Source organism: Neodiprion virginianus, chromosome 6 (assembly GCF_021901495.1).
Source record: "Neodiprion virginianus isolate iyNeoVirg1 chromosome 6, iyNeoVirg1.1, whole genome shotgun sequence".
In the NCBI taxonomy this organism is placed as follows: Eukaryota; Metazoa; Arthropoda; class Insecta; order Hymenoptera; family Diprionidae; genus Neodiprion; species Neodiprion virginianus.
The window spans coordinates 27,120,504-27,142,881 of NC_060882.1; the positions used below are offsets into that span (position 1 = coordinate 27,120,504).

General features: G+C 40.0%; 3 protein-coding genes across 9 annotated transcripts in view; 2 read left to right on the forward strand and 1 right to left on the reverse strand.

The window, feature by feature from the left end:
• Positions 1-306: 306 nt before the first annotated feature.
• Positions 307-6,912, forward strand: LOC124307091 (mothers against decapentaplegic homolog 4). Of its 7 annotated transcripts, none has more exons than XM_046768453.1 (13): positions 307-459; positions 1,266-1,470; positions 1,582-1,730; positions 1,806-2,085; positions 2,473-2,721; positions 3,094-3,231; positions 3,521-3,754; positions 3,935-4,114; positions 4,241-4,498; positions 4,646-4,927; positions 5,021-5,151; positions 5,357-5,463; positions 5,818-6,912. In XM_046768453.1, the coding sequence occupies exons 2-12, from the start codon at positions 1,407-1,409 to the stop codon at positions 5,435-5,437; spliced, it is 2,046 nt and encodes a 681-aa protein (XP_046624409.1). In that variant the 5' UTR covers positions 307-459; positions 1,266-1,406; the 3' UTR covers positions 5,438-5,463; positions 5,818-6,912. The 7 variants fall into 7 exon arrangements, with proteins under 7 accessions (XP_046624409.1, XP_046624408.1, XP_046624410.1 ...); XM_046768452.1 differs by lacking the exon at positions 307-459 and adding an exon at positions 637-1,187; XM_046768454.1 differs by lacking the exon at positions 307-459 and adding an exon at positions 637-1,187 and having other exon boundaries at positions 5,821-6,912.
• Positions 6,913-10,316: 3,404 nt separating this feature from the next.
• LOC124307107 (probable 28S ribosomal protein S26, mitochondrial) lies at positions 10,317-11,362 on the reverse strand. The gene is made up of 2 exons (XM_046768495.1): positions 10,999-11,362; positions 10,317-10,861 (listed from the first exon to the last, which is right to left on the reverse strand). Exons 1-2 carry the CDS (start codon positions 11,235-11,237, stop codon positions 10,423-10,425), a joined length of 678 nt encoding a protein of 225 aa, XP_046624451.1. The 5' UTR covers positions 11,238-11,362; the 3' UTR covers positions 10,317-10,422.
• A 6,945-nt stretch (positions 11,363-18,307) lies between these two features.
• LOC124307111 (cytoplasmic polyadenylation element-binding protein 2) overlaps positions 18,308-22,378 on the forward strand; it is a 125,810-nt gene continuing 121,739 nt past the window's right edge. Inside the window, exons 1-2 of the mRNA XM_046768501.1 lie at positions 18,308-19,307; positions 19,443-20,078. Of these exons, the coding sequence (XP_046624457.1) occupies positions 18,672-19,307; positions 19,443-20,078 (1,272 nt within the window). The 5' untranslated portion in view covers positions 18,308-18,671. The remainder of the gene's footprint in view (positions 19,308-19,442; positions 20,079-22,378) is intronic.

A 22,378-nucleotide genomic window follows, 5' to 3' on the forward strand; every position in this document is an offset into this window, starting at 1 on the left:
TTGTTATCGTTACAGGTACGTAATACCATTGGTAATACATTATACATATTATAACAGTCCTTCATGGTGATATGTTTAAGATAGTGACTGAAAAATGCATCTCTTGAATTAGGCGTATTTGGCGAATTGATACAAAAAAAGTGCGCACTGAATGTGACTGTAGATTTCCTAGTTCAGAACCAATGAAACTGTAGGAAATCTACGGAAATCGCACTAAATGAGTAATTTTACCGAAATTAGTCTATATCTACACTTTGACGCTGTAGAAGTCTCCGCTTTTTACCAATCGAGTCACAGGTGTATTCGCACGCCCCGCCTAAATAATTTTATTGAAAATGGCTGACTGTGGTCTTTAGTTTCCCCAGTGAGCGCCTTGGCATTGACGAAAAAAAGATTGCAAAACCTAAAGCGGATATACGTGTGGTGTTGCTGAGGATTCAGGAAAGGACAAAAATTGATGTGAACATTTATTTACATTATAGATTTCTTTCAATGATAAACGTTGCCTGTATTTTTACGCATACTGTTATCTGACGTTTGTTGTTTTGGCATCATCGCAAACAAAAATTTGTAGTTAAGAAGCTTTCGAAACAGACAGAACGGGATAAAGGAAAAACAAGAATCACCAGAGTCAATATAGCCTATCGTGATCCCATAATACGAAATTTTTATCCCGTAACGACGCGCGTACAGAAATGATAACAAACACGAGATAGTTATATCGGTACAGCTGAAATGCAAAAGCGTGTTGGGTGTTCAAAAAATTCGCCATTCGCTCGTATTCTCATTCGATAAATTGACAGCTCGAGGCCCGAGGCGCTGACTTCATGCACTTTGCAGTACAGCTTGCAACAAGGGCTTTGTTTTTCTACGAAAATTTTGGTGTAGTCTTATTATTACACATAATCGAACCCTTGTGATACAGAGTGTTCATATATACATACATTTACAACGTCATATACCATATATTAGCTCTAGTCCGTGTTAACGAGTTAGTTAATCCAACTAAGATAACGATTAACACTGAATAATAAACGTTGTAACAAGTGCGTGCTTTCTAAGCATTTCCTCGTATACGCTGTCATTCTTAGGTAGTTGTCATCGACGGCGATATTATCGTTCTCGTTGATTTTCGCCACTATTAGCAATCGCGAATTATTGCCACAACGAACAACTACATTTTCCACGTATGTTCAATTTATATTGAAATTTTTAAAAAATCTTAATTTACCACAAAGAAAATCAATACCTTTCAATGTCCACAGGTTTTTGACATGGAAAAAGTGACTCGGTGCTAGATGGTAGAGGTTAAAAAAACAGCGTTTGGGGTTGGGTGTGAGTCGAGGTCGGACCAGCTTTCATCTGTCAAAGGATAACGAGGTACAGCCGCCACGGCTTTCTCAGAGATGGTCGGACTTGCAGGTGGGGGAGGACATCTCTATCCCTCGCCGATGCCCCCTAATCCTGAGCGTAAGTCCTTCCTCGCATCATTATTGAGACGCTAATTCTTCTCTCAGCAGATTATACTTGTGCTTTTGGTTTCCATTATTCTAAAAAATTTGTTTCTGCCTTTAATTTCAGTCAGGGAAATGACTGGAATTGCTCCCAGCGCACCTACCAGTGCCGACGCTTGTCTCAGCATAGTCCATTCTTTGATGTGTCACCGTCAAGGAGGAGAAAGCGAAGGATTTAGCAAGCGGGCCATAGAGTCGCTGGTGAAAAAATTAAAGGTATCAGGCAAACGTGAAATTGTGTCGACAAATCTTCATTTTACTCGAGAGTTATTTAATTTCAACATTCAACAGGAGAAACGTGACGAGTTGGACAGCTTGATAACTGCCATTACAACCAATGGAGCGCATCCTAGTAAATGTGTAACAATTCAACGCACGTTGGACGGGCGATTGCAGGTAGCAGGAAGAAAAGGCTTTCCTCATGTTATTTATGCAAGAATTTGGCGCTGGCCTGATCTCCACAAGAACGAGCTGAAGCACGTCAAGTACTGTCAATTCGCATTTGATCTCAAGTGCGATTCAGTATGTGTCAATCCTTACCATTATGAAAGGGTTGTTTCACCTGGCATAGGTAAAAATAGACTTTTCGATTAGCTTATTTCTGTTGGTAACGCATGACTTGTGCGCGAACACTGCATATAATTTTTTTTTGTTTCCGAATTCTATAATGTCAATGAGATGCTGACGCAATACTGCGAGCAAGATTATTGCATTGCTTTGCAGAGAAGAAAAGTGAGGTCTACTACCAATGATTTTTTGTGGCAATAGTTTGATTGTTTAGTTATGATTTGCACGTCCCTTTCAATTAATCCAACATTCAAATTTTACATGTGGAAAACAATTCTCAAGATTCAGGATCATTGGTTTTACTTTTCAATTATCCGCGATATTTTTTATTTTGTTATTAATTGTCTCGTCGGTGTATGATGGAATGAATGGGTTCGTTTCCCCCGCACAGACCCGTTCTTTACAGACCTGTCTGGGCTGACCCTCCAGTCAGGAGTTGGCGTCGGTCCTGGTGGCCGCCTAGTCAAAGATGAGTACACCGTAGGAGGTGGCGGAGGCGGAGGAGCAGGAACAGGCATGGACGTCGACGGTGAGATCAACCAAACCATCCAGCATCATCCACCACCGCCACCTCCGCCACCCAACAATCCACAACCTCCTCAGCAGGCCTTCATTCCTGGTTTACCATCATCCAATCAAGGTCAGCTTAGCTGTAAGAAATCCAACGCCCCAAGAATTGATAATGAATGCATTGGAAAACTGCATGTTAATTCATAGTTTGTCTTTACAGAACCAACGGAAATTATAGACTTGAAATTTACTACTGGATTAACTTATTTCATGACTATTGCTTTGGTTTTTCTACGTTTAGGTACAAAATCTGTGCTTTATTGTAGATGATCTGGCAATGAAATTTGTAATTGATTACCATCGAAGTTGACGGTTTGAAATTTGTTTCTTATGTTTGTCAAATTTGGCGGTTCTGTCAATTTTTATTTCTCTTCTTTTTTGTAATCCTTATTTTTTTTGTTTTTTTTTTAATTTTATTTTACTTTGCAATTTTTCCGTACAGTCGGAGGTGAGGGCATGTTCAGTGGGGGCGGGAGTGCGGGTGGTGGAAACCCACAAACTAAACTGGAAGAGAACAATTGTCCTCGACAAACGTGGATACCCACGCCACACCACCCTGCAACTCGTAACATGCACCATCGTATGTATAGTTCTTTTTTTTCTGTTGCGATTCTTCTATTCCAGAGGACACACAGTACTTATAAATTTGTATTTTCTTTATTCAAATGTTAGTGTTTGTTTATCTATGTTTTTATTCAATTAATTTTCCTTCCTGCTGATCTTTAGATTGCCCTGTGAAGTACTTTTCTTTTAACTTTTAACGAGTTGTTTTTGCTATTTTGTGAACCAACGGATTGGTAGCAGGAGACAACAAGGGTTCGATTCGGTTAATTCACAGTTTAATAAAATGCGTGGAATTTAAATTGCAGCTGTTGTTCATCCCATTGGCCATTCAGTAGGAAATCAACAACAGACGTTAAATCAGACTGGAAGCTCTGGTGCTAATACTCAGATTCTAAATCCTCCGCAAGGACAGTCGAGCGAACCATTTTATGGTGCAGCCACATCACCTCAAGATCTCAATCAACCCGCAACTAGCGTGGATGCTTTGACTGCATCTCTTGGTAACCGTCTCTACCAAATATTAAGCACCTTCTTGATGAGTATGTTTATGTTTACATTTGGCTTTTGGGGGAAAAGTACGGTGTGTTACAATGATAGTTGTGTAAAAATCAGTATGCAATAACTCCTCTCTTATCATTATCTATATCAGATCTAAGAAGTGACTTATCCACCTTATAATCCAACACTTCTTAATACATTTTTTTTTTATTTTCAATCAGGGGGTGGTCAGAGTTCACCGGTATCACCAGTTCATATCCATCACCAAAATGGTTTTGCAGTAGCAACCGTTGCAAACCCTTATAACACCGGAGCTCCGCAGTGGACTGGTGCCAATACATTAACTTATACTCAAAGTATGCAGCCACCCGATCATCGTCATTTACACGCAACATCGTACTGTGAGTCATATTTCTTCCTTTGACCATTTCACTCCAGACGTATCGACGATCGCTTTTCACTTGCATTATTATTTATAGTTTTTGATTTACCTGCAAAGCAAAGCTTGATTGTTTCAAATTATTTAGGGGGTACGGGGCATGGAGGTGATGTAGGTGGAAACCTGGGAGGCCTATTATCCACACAACCAGCCCCGGAATACTGGTGCTCAGTAGGCTATTTTGAATTGGATGCTCAAGTTGGTGAGACTTTTAAAGTCAGCAGTGGATGTCCCACAGTAACAGTGGATGGCTATGTTGATCCCAGTGGAGGCAATCGTTTTTGTCTGGGAGCCTTGAGCAACGTTCATCGTACCGAACAGAGTGAGCGTGCTCGCCTTCACATTGGTGAGTATTCGCGCACTGATCAAACTCGTATTTGGAAAATTGATTGCTTATCGTTACATTGCACACAACGAACATGGACACACCTATGAATATTTAATGGACGTCAATGTTGCTTAAATCTGAAAGTCTATTTCGGTCTGATTTTAGGTAAAGGTGTGGTGCTTGACTTACGGGGCGAAGGTGACGTTTGGCTCCGTTGCCAAAGTGAACATAGCGTGTTTGTCCAGTCCTACTACTTGGATAGAGAGGCTGGCCGAGCACCCGGAGACGCTGTTCATAAAATTTATCCTTGTGCTTATATCAAGGTGTTTGATCTACGCCAGTGTCATAAGCAAATGCGAGGTCAGGCTGCCACTGCTCAAGCCGCAGCAGCGGCACAGGCGGCCGCAGTCGCTGGTCACCTGACACATGGGGCACCTATCACTAAAAGTAGGGAGTTTTGCGTCCATCCCTGTATCGTCAATCGTAGCCAGTGTGAAATAAATAATGCCTTATGGAATAATCAAACATTTTTTGTGACAGGCTTAAGCGCAGCAGCTGGCATTGGCGTGGATGATTTGAGACGACTTTGCATTTTACGTTTAAGTTTTGTCAAAGGCTGGGGTCCAGATTATCCTCGACAGAGCATAAAGGAAACCCCTTGTTGGATTGAGGTTCGTTGAAGTATACTTAAAATTTTTATAATGTATACACAGTAAACACATTGCAAGCTCTTTTCTAAAGCAAGCACTAAAAATCTCTAGATTTTACATCCGTGTGAGATGTAAGCTGAAAACAACTGAGTATGCTTCACTTTCATATTCCGACATGATCTTTGTGTGTTGAATTGAATGTATGGAATCTTTGGAAATTACTCAGGTTCATTTGCATCGCGCACTCCAGCTTCTGGATGAGGTATTGCATACCATGCCGATTGATGGACCACGCGGTATTGAGTAACGAGTTGTCAACAGGTTCAACTGATCGTAAGTGAATTTTAGATTTCTACGAAATTTTTTTATTGCAGAAAATAGCAAGTACGTTGTGAAAATCTACCGATGAAGTTAGTTTTTTCAATCATGTGTAGTAGTAATTTCCCAGCAAGTAATAACGTTGATAACGTTAATATAACTAAGGAATTATCCGAAACGAAACACGAAATGACTGTCTAGATATTTTCATCTACTGCAAATGTACTTTCGTGCATCAAGTTACTTTGTCATTATCCTAATCATTACAAACTGCCATGTAGTGGTTCTTTACTACTGCCACTAATTAACGATAATATGTTAAAGAAATATCAATAACAATGCTATGACTCGGAATCATGGTTTCTATAGCAGATGGTGAAATCCGCCATGTGGGAGGCCCAGTGGAAAAACATTTACTCAAATTCCAGTGAATATCTATTGAGGCACCGAATGAACGACAGTAAAATATAAGTGTTAGGTTTTACAAAATTATCATTTTAGCCGAAAGGCAAAATGTTATACCCTGTTTTGAAATATTGATCGAAATTATACGTTGTACAAATACAAAGCGATAAGTAGATTGCTGTGTACAGAAACTGAATATCGGCTTCTTTGCTGTTATGCAATACGAAATTTTATTTTTGGAACATCCAAAGTAGAGTCCTATTAAGGATCGTAAAGAAAATATGTGAAATGTAGCATATTCTTGTAACTCGCTTTTGAGAAGCTTCAGTTTAGGGTTTGTAATGACGTGAAATGATTCTGATTTGATGGAAATACCACAATTATATCTTTTACAAAATCGACGATATGTGAGAGACAGTCATGTCGGTAGACTGTTACATAACAGCTCAATAGTAATAATAAATTTTTTAATCAGTTTTGACTAAACTAATGGTATACAAATAATTGAAGTCACCGATATGCATACATACACTTTTATTGTGATCAAAAAAGTTGATATTGTTTAGTAGTTGTGGTCATTTGAAGTATAAAAAAGTATGTTTCGAAATCGGTAAATTGATTTTTTATGGTCTATATACACGTCAGGGTGTTTCAAAAAGAAATAATAATTTGCGTTCTCATTTGTTTTCTCACTTCTTTTTAACGTTGCTAGAATTCACGAAGAAATGTGTTGTAGGACTTTAATTATAATTTCTTTCCTGAAATTTATATTTAATCCAAAGATCACAATCCGTCACATAACAATGTATCGAATGGGCATCTTATTTTTCCAAATTAAAACTTCATAATCAATTGTGAGTATTTTTTGAGATTGAATTAATAATGAAAACGTCGTCATGTACACTTCTCAAACATCAACTGGATACTTAACATTACAATTGTGGGTCTTCTTTACGACTTAAATTGATATTCTGATTGGCATAAAAAATGAAAAAAAATTTGTGTTCATCACTCTTCATAAAGTTAAAAAAAAAAAAAAAAATGTAAAAAAGTGAAAAATCAAAGGAGATCGATCTTCTACATAACGTAGAACGATCTTCTTTTCCCAGAATCTTTCTTTCAACCTCAAAAAACTTTGCAGGTGGTGCCACTTTAGAAGATTATAAATTATTTTGTTCTGAAACACTCTGATATATGTGTATATATAAAAATCGAGACATTGTTTGATCAAATATTTTGTATTAGCTTAGTATTTGTTGAGAAATTGAATTGCCAACCGATTTTATTATATATTCTTGCGAATATGATATGTTATATAAACATGGTAATTAGTACCTAATATTAAGTAGAGATTTGACCAAAATTTTTATAACTATATTACGAATTATTATTATGAAGAAAAAAATTGTTTTATTGCTTGTTTTTATTGACGCGTATTATATTTTGCTTTGTTGTATGGAGTAGAGATTATTTAGCGATTTGTTTTTACCTTGACGTGTAGAATTTTAATTACCTATGCACATAGATGTAATAATGTGAAGTAACATTTGTTTTTCTTCTCATTTTTACTCTCAACTTTGTATGCCTCACGTTATTTCATACATACATAAAATATACAATCGCGTCATACGTCATATTATATATGACAATGCAGTTAGCAATTTAACACTAATACTAAATGATCCACCTATTAATTATGTATTTACCGTGAAACAGAGGTTGGTTGTGACCTAACATTATGGCTTATGTTCTGTTCGTTCAAAGTTTCAGCGTGTTATAAATTATCGATAGACTTACAAAGCACAGTTATTTAATAGTATAATTAGTAACTGGCAGCTCTTGAGCATTGCCAAACAGTTGCATACGAAATCCTCAATGTTGCAATCTTATAAAAGAAAAAGTGAATATCGGATAAATGTTCAATATATTTCAATATTGTTATAAATGTTATCGATCATTGTTTGAGCAGCAGAATTGAAGCATATCCATGCGTGCTCTTATATAACTAAAGCAGTGCCATTTTTTTTTTTGTTTTGTATGTTTAATGCATTTTACAGTGATGTGTGCGAAAAGCCTAATTATATAGTTCATCAATTTTATCATACAAGCAAATCTTTAATTCTCAATAAGAAAAACAATTCAGCTTTTACTCTAGTACTCATGGTTCACTTTTTAAACTTTAACAATTTCAATCACTAAGGACTGAGACAGTAAAATTTTTGTTAGCAGGGAAAGACGTAACTATTCAGCGATGATCATATGTTACCAAAGTATGTTGAAAATTTTGCAATAAACATAGGGTGAACCGTGTTCATTTTACTACTCGGTAACAAGTGGTACAATAAAAACTTGTAAAACTTCCCGTGCTTTTATAGTAAATTGCTTTTATAGTAAGGTTGCGAATTCAAACTACGTACAAGAGTCCAAATTTGCTTGTGACAAAGTATACGTATACACGAAATCATATTACCATACCTAATTTTAAAGTATTAACTTTGAGAAATGACTTGTGTTGTCCGTTTCGGTTATTGAACCATTATTTGCAATTTTTAATTGCCCAATTAACTGTAATCTTTTATGTTATCGTATGACTGTATCAATGTAATGCACTTCAAATGAGCACACAAAAATTAGATACATCTACGAAATTGACAGTTTACAAACGTAAAATGGTGTAGTTTAAGATTTTTAAAATTATTTTATAGACATTTTCAACCTACTACTTTGTGTAAGTATGTTGTTTGAAAATTAAGAAACTTATCTATACATATAGCTAAGTTAGTGTGAGGATTTTAAGTATATAACGTGATTTAGGGATTCTTTGAGGTAACAAAACAAAAAGAAGGAAAGAAACCGAACACATTATGATCTCGAACGTAACATGAAAACGATAGCTTAATTACAATCTTATTAAGGTCTTGCGATCATCACTGCATATATCACGTAATCAATCAATTTAAATAATTCATTTTTCACAAGTAAGAAGATGCCAATAAGTGATACTTAAGTACCACGCGACAATCCTTATTCATGGAGATGTGCAGACTAACAAAGAGTAGTAGCAATACGTGTCCCAAACAATTTGTACAAATCAATTATTGTGTCATGAATTATTATCCCCATGGTTTTTCAAAAATACAGGGAAGAAAAACAGTGAAAGATTGTTAGAAAGATCATATTCATATTTATATGGTGATGATTTACAGCCAAGTACAATATTCATTCAAGGAAAAATCATGTTAACGTTATTACTCTCCATTCTATATATACTATACGGTAGTAAATAATAGGGTGTACCTACGTAGGAGCCAAAGATATGAGAAAAAAAAAAAAAAAACATTGTTTTGACAAAATAACATTAATTTGATGACACAAACTTGCTACGGCAGCTTTATTACTGTAAAAATTTATATGAATTCACGTGGAAACATAATCAATCGAGTGGTACACGTTCTATTTGCTGAGAAAGTTAATTATTATGGCCAAATTTAATTCAAGGGTCATTACAGTGTCTATAATCAGCATTTTTTTTATGTGCCATGGGATTCATTAGGGAACAGAGATACCAGTATGAACTACAATGATAAACGTAGCATGATAATGTGATACCTTATTCTTAGAATATATATTTTTCCACCTTGAACCAACAATTTGTCAGAACAAATCTTCAATAATCTAGCCAATTACAACATTTATTTTATAAGAGAAATAATGCCAAATGTTAACCAGAGATTTACACTTCAATTTCGTAAAATTGATCTGTTTGGATTGCCATAAACTTGATTAAACATGAACCCAAGCTTAATTCAAGGCTTTCAATTTTGATGGACACAAACTTACTTTCATTCGCAGACTTCATTTCCCATTAAAAAAAATGTCATTCGGTATTCGAGACTGGTGAGAATTTATTTAAAATATTCTTGTGCTATATCTCCAAACAGATCGAGATTACGCTTGCAGATGTTGTGTGTCATACCTCCTGTATCATCTGACGAGTGTACGTCGTTACAGTTACGTTAAAAATGATTTTATTAAATATTATTATACATGCTGCTGATGTAACCAGATTTTAACAATGTGTCAGCAATATTGTTTCTCAGTTTTTCTTTCGTTTTTTTTTCTTTGTATATAAACCACGTTATACAGCATTTTCAATAAATGATTTCTATAACAAGATGCTGGTATATTGTCATTATCTAGGTTTTTTTATTAAGTTTCATATGCAAGATTCCCAGAATTCTCTTCATTTTCTCAATCGATATGCTTTGTAAATTATTGTTCTTGAATAAGACTGGACGTTGAACATTGGTTTGAAGAAATGTATCGCATAGTATAGTACGATCATCATTTAAAAATACAAGTAATTGTAAACTTTGACAGCGCCTGGTTACCATGTTTACGTCAAGAGTCTTAAGTAGGATATACACATTAGGTGCAGAAATAAGAAATACATACAACACAACAACGTTTTTGAAGTAAACATTTATTATCAAGGTAGAAAATACGACCTTGCACTTTCTAACCAACGGTACCATTTCTATACTTTACATTAATCTACAATCATTTGTTTCAGACACCAGGCTGCATTCTTTTTTGTCTCTGACCTTCGTTGGCTTGGGGTTGAACATACTTTCCGCGATGTATCGTCCCTTCTAGATCGAGTGCCCAATTGTGGTCGACAGGGTTATTTAAAGCGTCTTCTATGGCTTGATCTATATTCTTCTCAGTTATAAAAGTAACCGCTTCCTCCTTAACTCGTTTAACAGTTTTTTCAATATTTTCAAGCTGCTTAGCGGCTAATTGCTCTTGAGCTATAATTTTCCTAAGTATTTCCTCCCTCCTGACTTCGCGTGCCTTAGCCAATCTCTCATCTCTGGCCTTGGCTTTGGATTCGTTCCACTCATTATTCAGAGCTACGCAACGGGCAAAATCTTCCTCCTCCTGTTTCGCACGCAGCTCCGTATCGACTCGCGCCTGACTTCCGATAACAGCTTCTGTTATGTGATGCCTGTGAAAAAAATCATGGTTTTTGGCAAACGTTACCACTGAAAAAAATCCCTTGTTGTTTTAGGTTATGGACGGGATCTCCGTGTTTACGGATGATTCGAGAAGGAGATAGTCGACGAGTACCGTCGAACATTTTACCGTATGGATCTAACGAGGGTCCTGTAATTGTTGTGTAATCTCAGAAGCTCAATTGTCTCATCTTTGGGGATTTTTGGCCGTTCAGGAATCCGGAATAGCTTGCTCTTCGCCGTACCCAACCAAAGCGGTTTTCTTTTCCATCTGACGCATTGCACGCAAACGGTGTTTGGCAGGCCGCTCAAAATCCCAAAGGAACCATTCGCCGCCGAACTGCCGGCCAGTAACGTGTTGCGCAGCATTATGTTTACACCGCGAAATGTTCGATCACACTTCACAGTCCTCGGCCGATCTTCGACAGATCAAGACCAAAGGTGTCGTCTTCCCGCGGGTCTGAAAACACGACACTAACCTGAAACCATGAATTTAGGTAAGTGTGTGAAGTGCGCGTGCGCGTTTAGTCTCATTGAAAACTCTGTAATAAAAATGTTTATCACCGACATCTCTGATCCCTGTAAAGCGGTGGTAAATTTATTCCGGTTTGGTTGGCAAGTCAGAGTCCGTTCTGTATCGACGACCGAATTGAAATTTCGGCGGATAGATAGCAGTGCGTTGTTGTTTTTGTTACATTGGCAGCAGTGCCCGCGAGATTCGATTCATGTACGAGAATTATTCAAGCAAACGACACAACGATCACGAGCTACGTCTGGTTTTATTTCCGTTTATAAATACCGCTATTCAAACGATTATAAAGTCCCATGACCTAATCCAATCATGAACTCGTCAAGGTTTTGGTGCGACTAATTCACTTAAATTCGAATCACGCCGTTCCAAACCTCAGACCTTAAATATAACCACTCGTACGTATGCCGACACAAATTTGAGGAAAGCCATCAACTGGTCCCAAGATTCCGCGCTGCTTGCATGTGCCAACCAAACGACAATAATAATTTGGATCCCGTCTTGCGGCACTAAACGATTGCTTAGAAGAGGAAAGAGCGTTTTTCGGATGAAGACGATGGGCAAAATGTGAGTACCATTTATTTCCATACTATAGTAATCAGACGGATTGTATTTGTTATATATATGTATATACCATGCAGGTATACATTCGACAATTTGACATTTTCAAATTCAGCGAACGCGACGTTTTTTTTTCTCACCTTCTCGCACGTACATGTATACATGCATACACACATTGATGACAAAAATGCATGCGCAGGTGACATACCATAAGTATTCAGGTATACATAGGTATAAATATAGTTCTGCTAATAGGGCACATTGTGTATACGTTCATGGTGTAGGTAAAATATTATGTCTCTCTCCGCGATTTGCGCACCCGGCAACGATAACAATGTGTATCCACGTATGTCATTATCTATACACATAGGTGTGTGTGGGTGTGTGTACACGTGCAACGTTGACGGTTAACGAGCGGCGGTGGAAAAAAATGCTGTCGAGTCGAAAAAAAGAATGACAAAATAAAGCCAACAAGAAAGTTCCGAAAGCGGGAATCTTCCTGCTGCATATTCCCGTACGTATAATATTACGTATATGCGTATGTACGATGTGTCCTGCAGCGCAGAATATCGCCGTGTATACAATTAAAATCGAATGACGTCATGGCGCACCGTGTCCGACGCCTCGTTACCCGACAATAAAAAAACTAAAAAAAAAAGAAAACCAGAAAAAATATGAAAATCTCTTGTAACTTCCATTCTCCCTCCGTTTTCTCCTCTTTCTCACCAAAAAATATGATAAGCATCGCTGTATTACTCACAAATATATGTAATGTCGTGCAGCGAAACTGTGTTAAAAATTGAAACAGTCACCAATATTTCCATTATATTTATGCGCAGGTTTCTCGCTTTTGTTTTTTCATCATTCTTAGAAACTTTCCCCGCGGAATTTTTGCATCTCTTTTTTTATCACTATCGGGGAAACGAATCATATCTCGCAGTAATTTTTTCCCGAAAAAAAACTTTCAGCCAGGCGGATGTGAAGCGGAGGAATTGTGTGGAACCCCCGTTTTTTTGGCACAGTATACAGCGTAATCTCGGTTTTATATCCTACCTAGATAATACATGCTGTTTGAAAAATTGCAACTAAATATCCCGACTTCAAAGAATAGATTATATTGCGTACTGGGCAAGTGTAAGATGCAGGTAGATATGCATACTATACTTAACCTGGCAAATGCATGATTTATCGATTTCAATCCATTGCCTGTGAACAACTGGACACACTTTGCTTATTATTACATAGTAGTATATAAATTGCACAATCATGATATACTTAATACGATACGACACAACGACGACAGGACCTGTTGCCATCGAGAGTCTTATAAATATACGCGTGAAATCGAGGTCTGAATAAAGGATATGTTTAAAGAAATGCGGGTATGGGCAAACCTTGAGCGAATAATTAATAACAATACCGCAACAGTGCCTCGAGGGCTATTTATTCGATCGCAGCAGCCTTATGCAAACACCTTTCTCCAGTTCGCTGACCGAACTCCCTGCGCACTTGTGATTCGCCCCTTCTTTTAACTGTCATTTAATTAACAATAAATTTCTACATAATATGTAGCAAATATCGGAATTTGGATTACCTAAAAATTGCGATCCGTGTGACTACATTCATTAATTACGAATAAATCACGAATCAATTTCGAAGTTTTCGAACAAGTAAAAGGTACGATGTTCGGACGTGTCCTCCACAAGTGGAAAAATCCGGAGCTCGTCGACGATCCCCTCGCACGACCGCGAACCATTACTTTCGCACGCAAAAAGCTTCGTTTCATCCCCTGTACATTTCTCCTTTCACTCCCGCAGCAGACATACGTTCTCGGAATATCTGGGCTGTACGTAATACCTACGTCCGAGAACCGGAACGTCGCGTCGATGCGAAAGGATATTTTTTTTCCCTATTCCTATCAGTTTCTGTTATACGTGTAACGCTCTCGCGTGTGCGTATAATAAACTACATGCATACGTGTACGTAACAATATATTTTGCGCATAACGAGCAAGATAACTATAACAAATTCCGGGAGTATAATTGCCTGGAAGTTTTCCCCTTCATCTAATTAAGCATATATTATTATACAGTGGTACTCTCTCAATAGAGCCGCGCAGCAAATGGATAATGATTCTGTCTTATTCCCATTAAAGCGCACAGTCTTTGGTGTAAAACGGTTACATGAACAATTACGTGTACGTAAAAAAAAAAAAAAAAAAAAAACAGGTGTGTCAATAAAATATTGACAGACAAGTATTTTTCCCTTGCCAGAACGAAATGAAATGGGAGTCCAACCCATACGCCTCGATGCATCCGAGTGTGAATCAGATGCTGGCCCTATCGAGAGAGTGTACCGTATTACAGGGTGTAAATACGACGTACAAATATAAACGCGTATAAAAAATTAAATCCATCGCCGTCGTAGATGAAGGTGTAAGGCGGGTGTAGGGCGGAGTGCAGCGGCCTCGTTACATCAGGGGTCCGTAGAGCTCGATCCTTGATCAGGGGGTGGTTTTAACCCGCAAATCCATAATAATTTACGATGTCACCGCAGCCGGGAACGGGAATATCGAAAGCCTCCCTTACGGCAGCGGCGCGGCGGTCGATCTTGTAGGGGATGGTGGAGGAGGAGGATCAGGCGGTGCAGGCGCACCTTTGAAAAAATCCGGACGGTATTACACCTGCCGCGTCGAAAGGCTGCAAATACGTACGTGCGTACACCTCGTGCCTCGTGCCAGCGACGAAACCGCATACGCGGAACCTGCTCGCGGATCGTATCGCGTCGAGTCGAGTCGTTGCGACGGGGGTGGGGGGCGTGGCGGAGCGGCCTAGGTGTACCTAGGTGTACCTAGGACTCTATACCTATAACTAGCGCGTCGCCCGGTTTTACGCGGACGTCGGCGTGACGGCGTCGCGTCGCGTCGCGGCGCTTGCGTGGCTGGCAGGTCGCCGAGTGCGGCGTAGCGAAGGACCGAGAGCGTCGTCTCCCCGAGCTCGGGCTCGGCCGTCGGGAGCTCGGTAGTATACCCAAAGTCGGCACCCCGCTCGAACACGCCATCGCACGACGGACGCACACTCTTCACCGGCGGCAGGGTCTGATAACGAACGAAACGACAGATATACATATACCTATACGTATACACGTATACGCGTGCATATATTTATATATATATATATACATATACATGTATACATGTATGTATATGTGTGTGTGTGTGGGGGGGGGGGTGAATTTGTGTGTATATATAGATAGTAATCCGTCAGCTGCGAGCGAAAGAGAGAGAGAGAGAGAGAAGGAGACGGGGACGAGGGAAAGGGGAGAGAGACACCCACGTATATCTGTAGAACAATAATTGAATTGCTGTGGGTGAAAATTAAATTGTTAAAAATTTAAAAAATAAACAAACAAACGGTAAGAAATATCACACGGGCAAGTTTCGTTAACGTTTTCATATCAGGCGGGACGATTTTATTTTTTATTTTTTTTTTTTTCGTTCTTATCGCGTCAGGTGAGAGGGATACTCTCCGAGGTGTATATTTTTGCTTTTCGATTTTACCCTCGTTTCTCAAGTATTTTTTATTTACGGTCTTAACCTAGCGCGTTTTATCTTTTTCTAATTATATTTCATCTTATCTTTTTCTTCAACATTTTCGAACGTTTCTTCGTATTTCGCGTCTCTTAATTTTCTCCGCCTGCCGTTACAGCACCAGCTCATCGCGGAAGGGTAATTTATATTTTCTTATCTCTTATCGCGTTGCCTCGAAAGTAAAAGAAAAACACTTGACGCGACGTTCGTTCGTTCCGTTCCGTCTCGTTTCGTCTCTCGTCTCTCGTCTCTCGTCTCTCGTCTCTCGTCTCTCGTCTCTCCTACATCGTATCGCGATTCTCGCTTCTCGCGTCTCGCGGCTCGCGTCGTTCGTCGCGTTCGTCTCGTCTCGTCTCGTTTCGTTTCGTTTCGTTTCGTTCCGTTCTGTTCGCGACAGCGCGGCTGCTGTTGCAGGTGCGATCGCATACTTATACGTATGAACGACTCGCGGAGGTGTTTCGTCGATAAAAATTTTTTTGTGAAATATCAATATACCTACGTTACAGCGTGTCGTACCCCCAAAATCTAAACTCTCGGTGTACCTGAGAGTTTAAAAAACAAAAAAAAAAAAAAAGAACCAACAAAACGAAACAAAAAAATCTCACAAAAATTAATCAGCCGGTTGCAAGTTTAACAAACAAAAACGAAAAAAAAAAAAACAAAACGAAACCAAAATACGTACTCACCAGCAAGCAACATCCTCGTAACAATATAACAATAAAGTGATACTTTCAGCGTGACTCCGTCAAAGAGAATGTAATAATACGTACAAACCCCCTCGTCCTCCTCCTCCTCCTCCTTCCTCTTTTCATCCCTCATAGTTCGCCTCGTGATAACGTAAACGTCGGCAAAAAACAAAAAACACAAAAAGCTAAAAAATACGGCGAGGGATCAGCGTCGCGTATCGAGTTGCCCAAAATACGAAACCTACACGCATACGTACAACCATACGTGTATATATACACACATACACACACATATATATATACACATATATATGTATATATTGTATATGTATATGTATGCATGATACACGCTTGTACGCATATGTGTACATGTTAGATCGTATAACGCATACCGCGTATGTTATTTTCCACCCACGTACGCGGCAGTTATTTCATTTAGAATCTCTCGGGTGTCTCTATCGTCCCGTAAGATATTCCGTGGAATTTTTTTTTTTTTCAGTAGAGAGAAAGAAAATAAGATAAAAATAAAATTGGTGCGGTTGAACGTACAGCAAGATTCGATAATATTGCAGGATCCCCTGCGAGTGGAGCTGCAAGTGAAATAGCGCAGACGTTTTCTAATCCGATGTCGTGACGTGTAAACTGTGTTGTAGTTTATATGAGGAAGAGAGGGAAATTGAAAAGAATTTGAAAGAATATAAATGTAAACGAACGACGATACGTTAAACGTTGTTAATCGGTAATGATAAGTATGAACGATTAAAAAAGACAAATAGAAAACGGTGAACGAGGTGCCGATAAGGGAGTGTAAGTTGTTACGCAGAGACACGAGGAAGCGTCTCTCTTCTTATAATTATCGCCGCGTACCTCGTTTGGCACGACGACAACGACGAGGAATAAGAAGAAAAAGAAGAAGAGAAAGTGGGGGAGAATAGAAGTATCGCATAAGAATTAGCGTGTGTGCGGAGATCGGCGCGAGGCTGAAAAGAAACCAGCTACGATGATGATTTTGACGAGCCTTGGTGCGAAAGGTGTGTCGAATCCTTGACCATCCCCCGTTAGAAGGGATCATGCAGCGTTGATTTAGATTTGGAAGATAATTTGCGGCGAAACCGTAATACGGGTGTAACGCTCCTGAATTGACGCAACGCCGCGAGAGTGGCGGGAGATTTTTTAATTTTTATCATACAACAAAAGTCCATGTTCGAAGAAACAGGGGAATATCACATCGCACCTTTCCTCGAAGTGAGGGTGAATCGGAAACGGCGGGTGACATGCGACCGGATAAAAAGGACGAGATTTTGCAAAACGGAGAATAAATGAATCGTTATACACGGCGTTGTAGACGGTGCCGAAGAAACCCGAGGAGTATCTCTGAGCGAAGAAGCTGCCCTCGGCTCGATAACTTATACTTCTTACCAGTGAGTCGATTGGGAGACTCTGAAATCGGTCCGATAAACCTTGATACATATGCATATAACGCTTCAGGTATATTATAACGATTAGAAGGGCAGAGATGCGTCATTTCTGTCGTTTCTCATTATCCGACGGTTAAATGTTTCAAGACTTACGTACAAATCTGATATATTCCGAAGACCATTCGTTTCAAGTTCGATCTTATACGCGATAGGGGAAAAAAAAACAAACAAACAAGCAAACCAAAAAAGAAACAAAATTAATAATATTAACATTACGGTAATATAGTTGAGATAATAGTATTGGTAATATAAATAATAATAATTGTAACAGCAACAACAATATCAGGCGTAATCATAGTATTAATAATAATAGTAATAATAATAACAACAACAACAACAGCAACAACAACAATAGAAACAATAACTGCAGTAACAATAGTATTACTACGTTATTCGTACGATGACGACAAAATACGACGCAAGATAATTATTATATACGATGTTTGAATATTTGTGAAATTTTTAACGCCGTATACATAATCGAGGTTAAGAGAGAAGGAAGAAAAAAAAATTTGAAAAAATACCGAATAAATAGTCAAAATTTATGAAATATAACACATGCATGCGTGTAACAATAATAAATAAGAAGTGTGATTCGATTTTTAAATAATTTTTTATATCTATCGTATATACGTAACGGTTTCAATATTTAGTAAATCATAATAATACTACAATATTAATAGTAACATTAATAATAATAAATTGAAGTAAAAAAAAAAAATCTCGATGACGGATGTAACAAAACCGGCATAACATTGTACGAAGGAGAAGGAAAAACTAAACGTAGAAGAAAAAAGAACAGCTGTAGTAACTTCGGGAGTTGAGAAAATATATGTAAACATTTGTCAAAGTGCGATATATAACGTTGAAGGTATATATATAAAAAAATACAATAGAAAGCATCTCCCCCCCCCACTCTTGTATAACATATATATACACATATATATATATATATATTATATGGGGGAGTTCAAATACGGGCCAGTAATTTCAACCCTGGACTACTGTTCCAGTCTGTTCTCTGGGACGAATCAAGCGTCGACGGGCGGTGGAGCATCGAGCAGGCCGACGACTGTATCGGCCATGCAGGAGGAGCTGCTGATAGAGAAACAGACCGCTAATAAACCGGCCCCCTTGTCGCCCGGCGGTGGTTCCGATTCGGCGGTCCAGGTCGGAGGCGGGGGATCTCGGGAGGGCGGCGTAAAGTCGAAGGACCAGCAGGAGCAGGAACGGGACGTCGTCTCGATATCCTCGATGTCCTCCTTGGCAGGGATGAGCTCGATAACCTCGATGACGGTATCGGGATCGGACAAGGAGGGCGGTCCTCAGCCCTCGCCGTTCCCCGGGGACCCGGTGAGGGTGCCGAGCCTCTGGGCGGACGACGGGAGCCTCCACGCTCTACCGGTGAACGGATCCCTGGCGGCCTTTCAAAATTTCCCAACCGGCGGACCGGCCGGTTTGTTCGCGAACACGGGGAGCGGTTCCGCGGTCAACGCCGGCTCATCGAGACGCGCCATTACGGCCAGTCACAATTTTCCCCAGCAAGCCGGTGCCGCGGGTGCAGGTATAAGTGGTGCTAGTGCAGGTAGTGCTGGTGTTGGTGGTGCCGGTGGTGCAGGTACGACTAGCGGCGTACCTGGTGTTGTTTCGCGACACGGAGTTTTGTCGGTTTCGTCACCGCCCCAACAGCAACAACAGCAACAGCAACAGCAGTCGCAGTCCCAGGCACAGAGTCAGCAGACCCAAGCTCAGCAGCAGCAGCAGCAGCAGCAGCAGCAGCAGCAACCCCAGCAGCAATCTCAGCCCCAACAGCAACAGCAACAGCAACAGCAACAGCAGCAGCAGCAGCAGCAACAAGCCGCGGTATCGAATCACCCCGGCGTATACGTTCAGGGGAAAGGCTACGCCGCGTGGTCCGGCGGCTCTCAGTCCGCCGTTGGGCCTCAGCAATGGGGCGGCGGGGGTGGGGGCGGGGGTGGGGGACCACAGGGGGCCGGCACCCCGGCCCTACAGTCCCCCTGGAGCCGCGGAAGGTCCGTGCCGAATCTCCCGCCGCTGCACTCCTCGCTCCACGTGGCCGCTGCCGCGGCCGCTGCCGCTGCTAGCCTCCAGGGCAGGAAACCGAGTCCTACCTTCTCGGGTCATCCGGGGCACCCTGGACACCCGGGACATCCGGGTCACCCGGGGCATCCCGGACATCCCGGACACCCTGGGCACACCGGGCCCACTGGTATCAGTCCGGTTAAGTTCAGGAGGAGCACTTCTTATCCGGGAAAGACCAGCTTGTATCAACAGCCGGCCGCGCCCACCTTCGAAGTTACCGGTGCCGACGAGAGGGATCTTCTTCAGATGCCACCTTATCAGCAGGTGAGTTATTTGTCGATCGATTCCGTAGCTTGACCAATTAACGACAGCAACAACAAAAACAACAACAACAACAACAACAACTGCACTCGTTGGATACGCGGATTTATACGAGGCTTTGCGCCGTTTCGATCGATTTGTTATCTTATGTTTATTACAGTCGGTGCATCGATTGTCGCGTCTCGAGTCAAATCCGGAAAGTTAGTCCCGTAATATAACTTGGATTATTACAGAAGCCGATTACGTCGTGGTTGACTTTGACCGGTAATTGCTCGTAATGAAATATTCTCTACGTATGATATTACACCTGTTACGGTAATATTTAGATTGTTAGAAAAATAAAGTGCTTCGTAAGGTATTTTCATCGCTGAAGATACGCGGTTTTAACTCGATAGACGCAGAATCCGAAACTCGTTTCTGGCGATGTTGAACAAATGTGTATGGCAAAAATTCCGTGCGTTTAGAAACCGTTATCGTTGCTCGTCGATCTTATCGCTGAATATGATCGATCTGTGGAAAAATCGTTGAAACACTTGGGGAGTGATCGAACAATGATTCGAATACATTTTTGAAATTTTGTGTTAAACGTCGTAAGATCGTAATCAACGAAGATTGGTGTAAACGCGTCGTGCACTTCTTTTATTTATAGTTTGCCCCGCAGATAGCGGTTTAAAAAGTAAAACTTGGGGACCAATTATTCACAAGGCATGCATGGTTTATTGTTAGCACTGTACTTGTACATTAGCGTGAGCCAAAAAAAATGTACCCATCGAATCTGTGGGCTTAAAAGAACCTATTTACTCAGAAAAAAATTGTCCCGTTTTGAAAAATTTTTAGCTCAATTTTAAAAAGTGTCGCTGGCCATTTGAAATTTCCCGTTTAAATAACACCCGACAAATTCTTTTTTTTTCATTAAAAAAGCTGTAACTTTTGAACCGTTTGAGATAAAAAAATTTTCATGGCATATTCTTGCAGGGCATTAAATTCTCTAAACAAGATTCCCGAGTCAAATTTCTATACTCAAAAATTCGCATACTCACGGGTCGTGAAAGTCGAAGAAAAGCGTCGTGGTTGAGAATTACACCAACTCGTAAAGGTAGAGTCGAAAGTTTTCGCTAATCTGCGGAAAAAGTAAATAAACCGCGGTATCTGTGGTGTTATACATACGTGCAGAGGTAAATTTCTAACGGTCTAAAATTATACGCAAGTATAAATAGAATTGCGGATTTGAATGCGCTAAGGCTGTTACGTAGGTAGGTGGGTAGGTATTATTTTCCTACGTGTTAGAAAAATCGAACATACCGTTCGTAGGACAATTAACAGCTTCGGTTTTTATCATGCTCGCAAGATGTGCCGCTGGATATCACGTGCGCACCTCTACGACGTTAAAAAAAAAAAAAAATTGTGCGTGTACAATTAGCGGTAATATACTAAAAGATGCCGTCAACTTTCAACTTAAAAAACAAACCGTAAACGACCATTTATTATTCGGTAATAACCGTGCTCGATCATTATTCACGAACTTCGTGCATCTCGTCTCACGATCAACCGATCGTGTATACGTAGCAATTTACTACTTCTAAGCGGTACAAGGTACACTTTACGACTTTATGTCCATGGCGAGTTGTAACCTCGACAAATTACGAAAATACGGACTCGGTCGAGTTTTAATTATTTTCCGATAAGCTGACGGTATTCGTTTGTTACGAAAGATGTCGGCAAGGGATTCGGGCTTTTCGAATCTCTGACCACCTTAAGGTTCATTGATTTATCGGCGATGAACGATGACGTTGCGATATACCCGAAGGAAGGGCAACGGATGAGTCTTTCATCGGTAACGTTGAAATCACACAACCACGTTGAAGTTAGTAACGTTTGTAAAGTAACGAAACATCATGGAACGAATCGTTGTACAATTCTGACTTTATAAAATATGTTCATGTTTTCTTTGTCACGATTGAACTCGATGAATTTCGGACAATCCTGAGGTTGGAAAGTAACGATTTAAAGTAACGGTACCGGCTTCAACGTCATAAATTACAAGTTCCTGTGCTTTCCGAGTATGAGAAATCCGATTGATAATCGTTGCGACCAATTCTGGTACCTACTGAAAATTATGCACTCCGAATGGCGAACCGACATTGTACACAGCAGTCGTCGCAGCCTTCTCGCCTATCGCTATCTTCTCGTAGATTTAACGAACTCTAAGAGGCATATCTCAGCTGTGTCAAACACGCGTGTAGTTCCTTACATGTATCAGATAGAGAGAAGCGCGTGGTCTGCAAGCGAGTCTAGGTTACGCT

Bases quoted from the DNA above. Each gene is read 5' to 3' on its own strand.
- LOC124307091 (XM_046768453.1), top strand. From the start codon at position 1,407: ATGGTCGGACTTGCAGGTGGGGGAGGACATCTCTATCCCTCGCCGATG. The intron at 3,755-3,934 runs GTATGTTTATGT...ATTTTCAATCAG, and splicing joins ATTAAGCACCTTCTTGATGA to GGGGTGGTCAGAGTTCACCG. The intron at 4,928-5,020 runs GTAGGGAGTTTT...TTTTTGTGACAG, and splicing joins TGGGGCACCTATCACTAAAA to GCTTAAGCGCAGCAGCTGGC.
- LOC124307107 (XM_046768495.1), bottom strand. From the start codon at position 11,237: ATGCTGCGCAACACGTTACTGGCCGGCAGTTCGGCGGCGAATGGTTCC. The intron at 10,862-10,998 runs GTAAAATGTTCG...TTTTTTTCACAG, and splicing joins ACCCTCGTTAGATCCATACG to GCATCACATAACAGAAGCTG.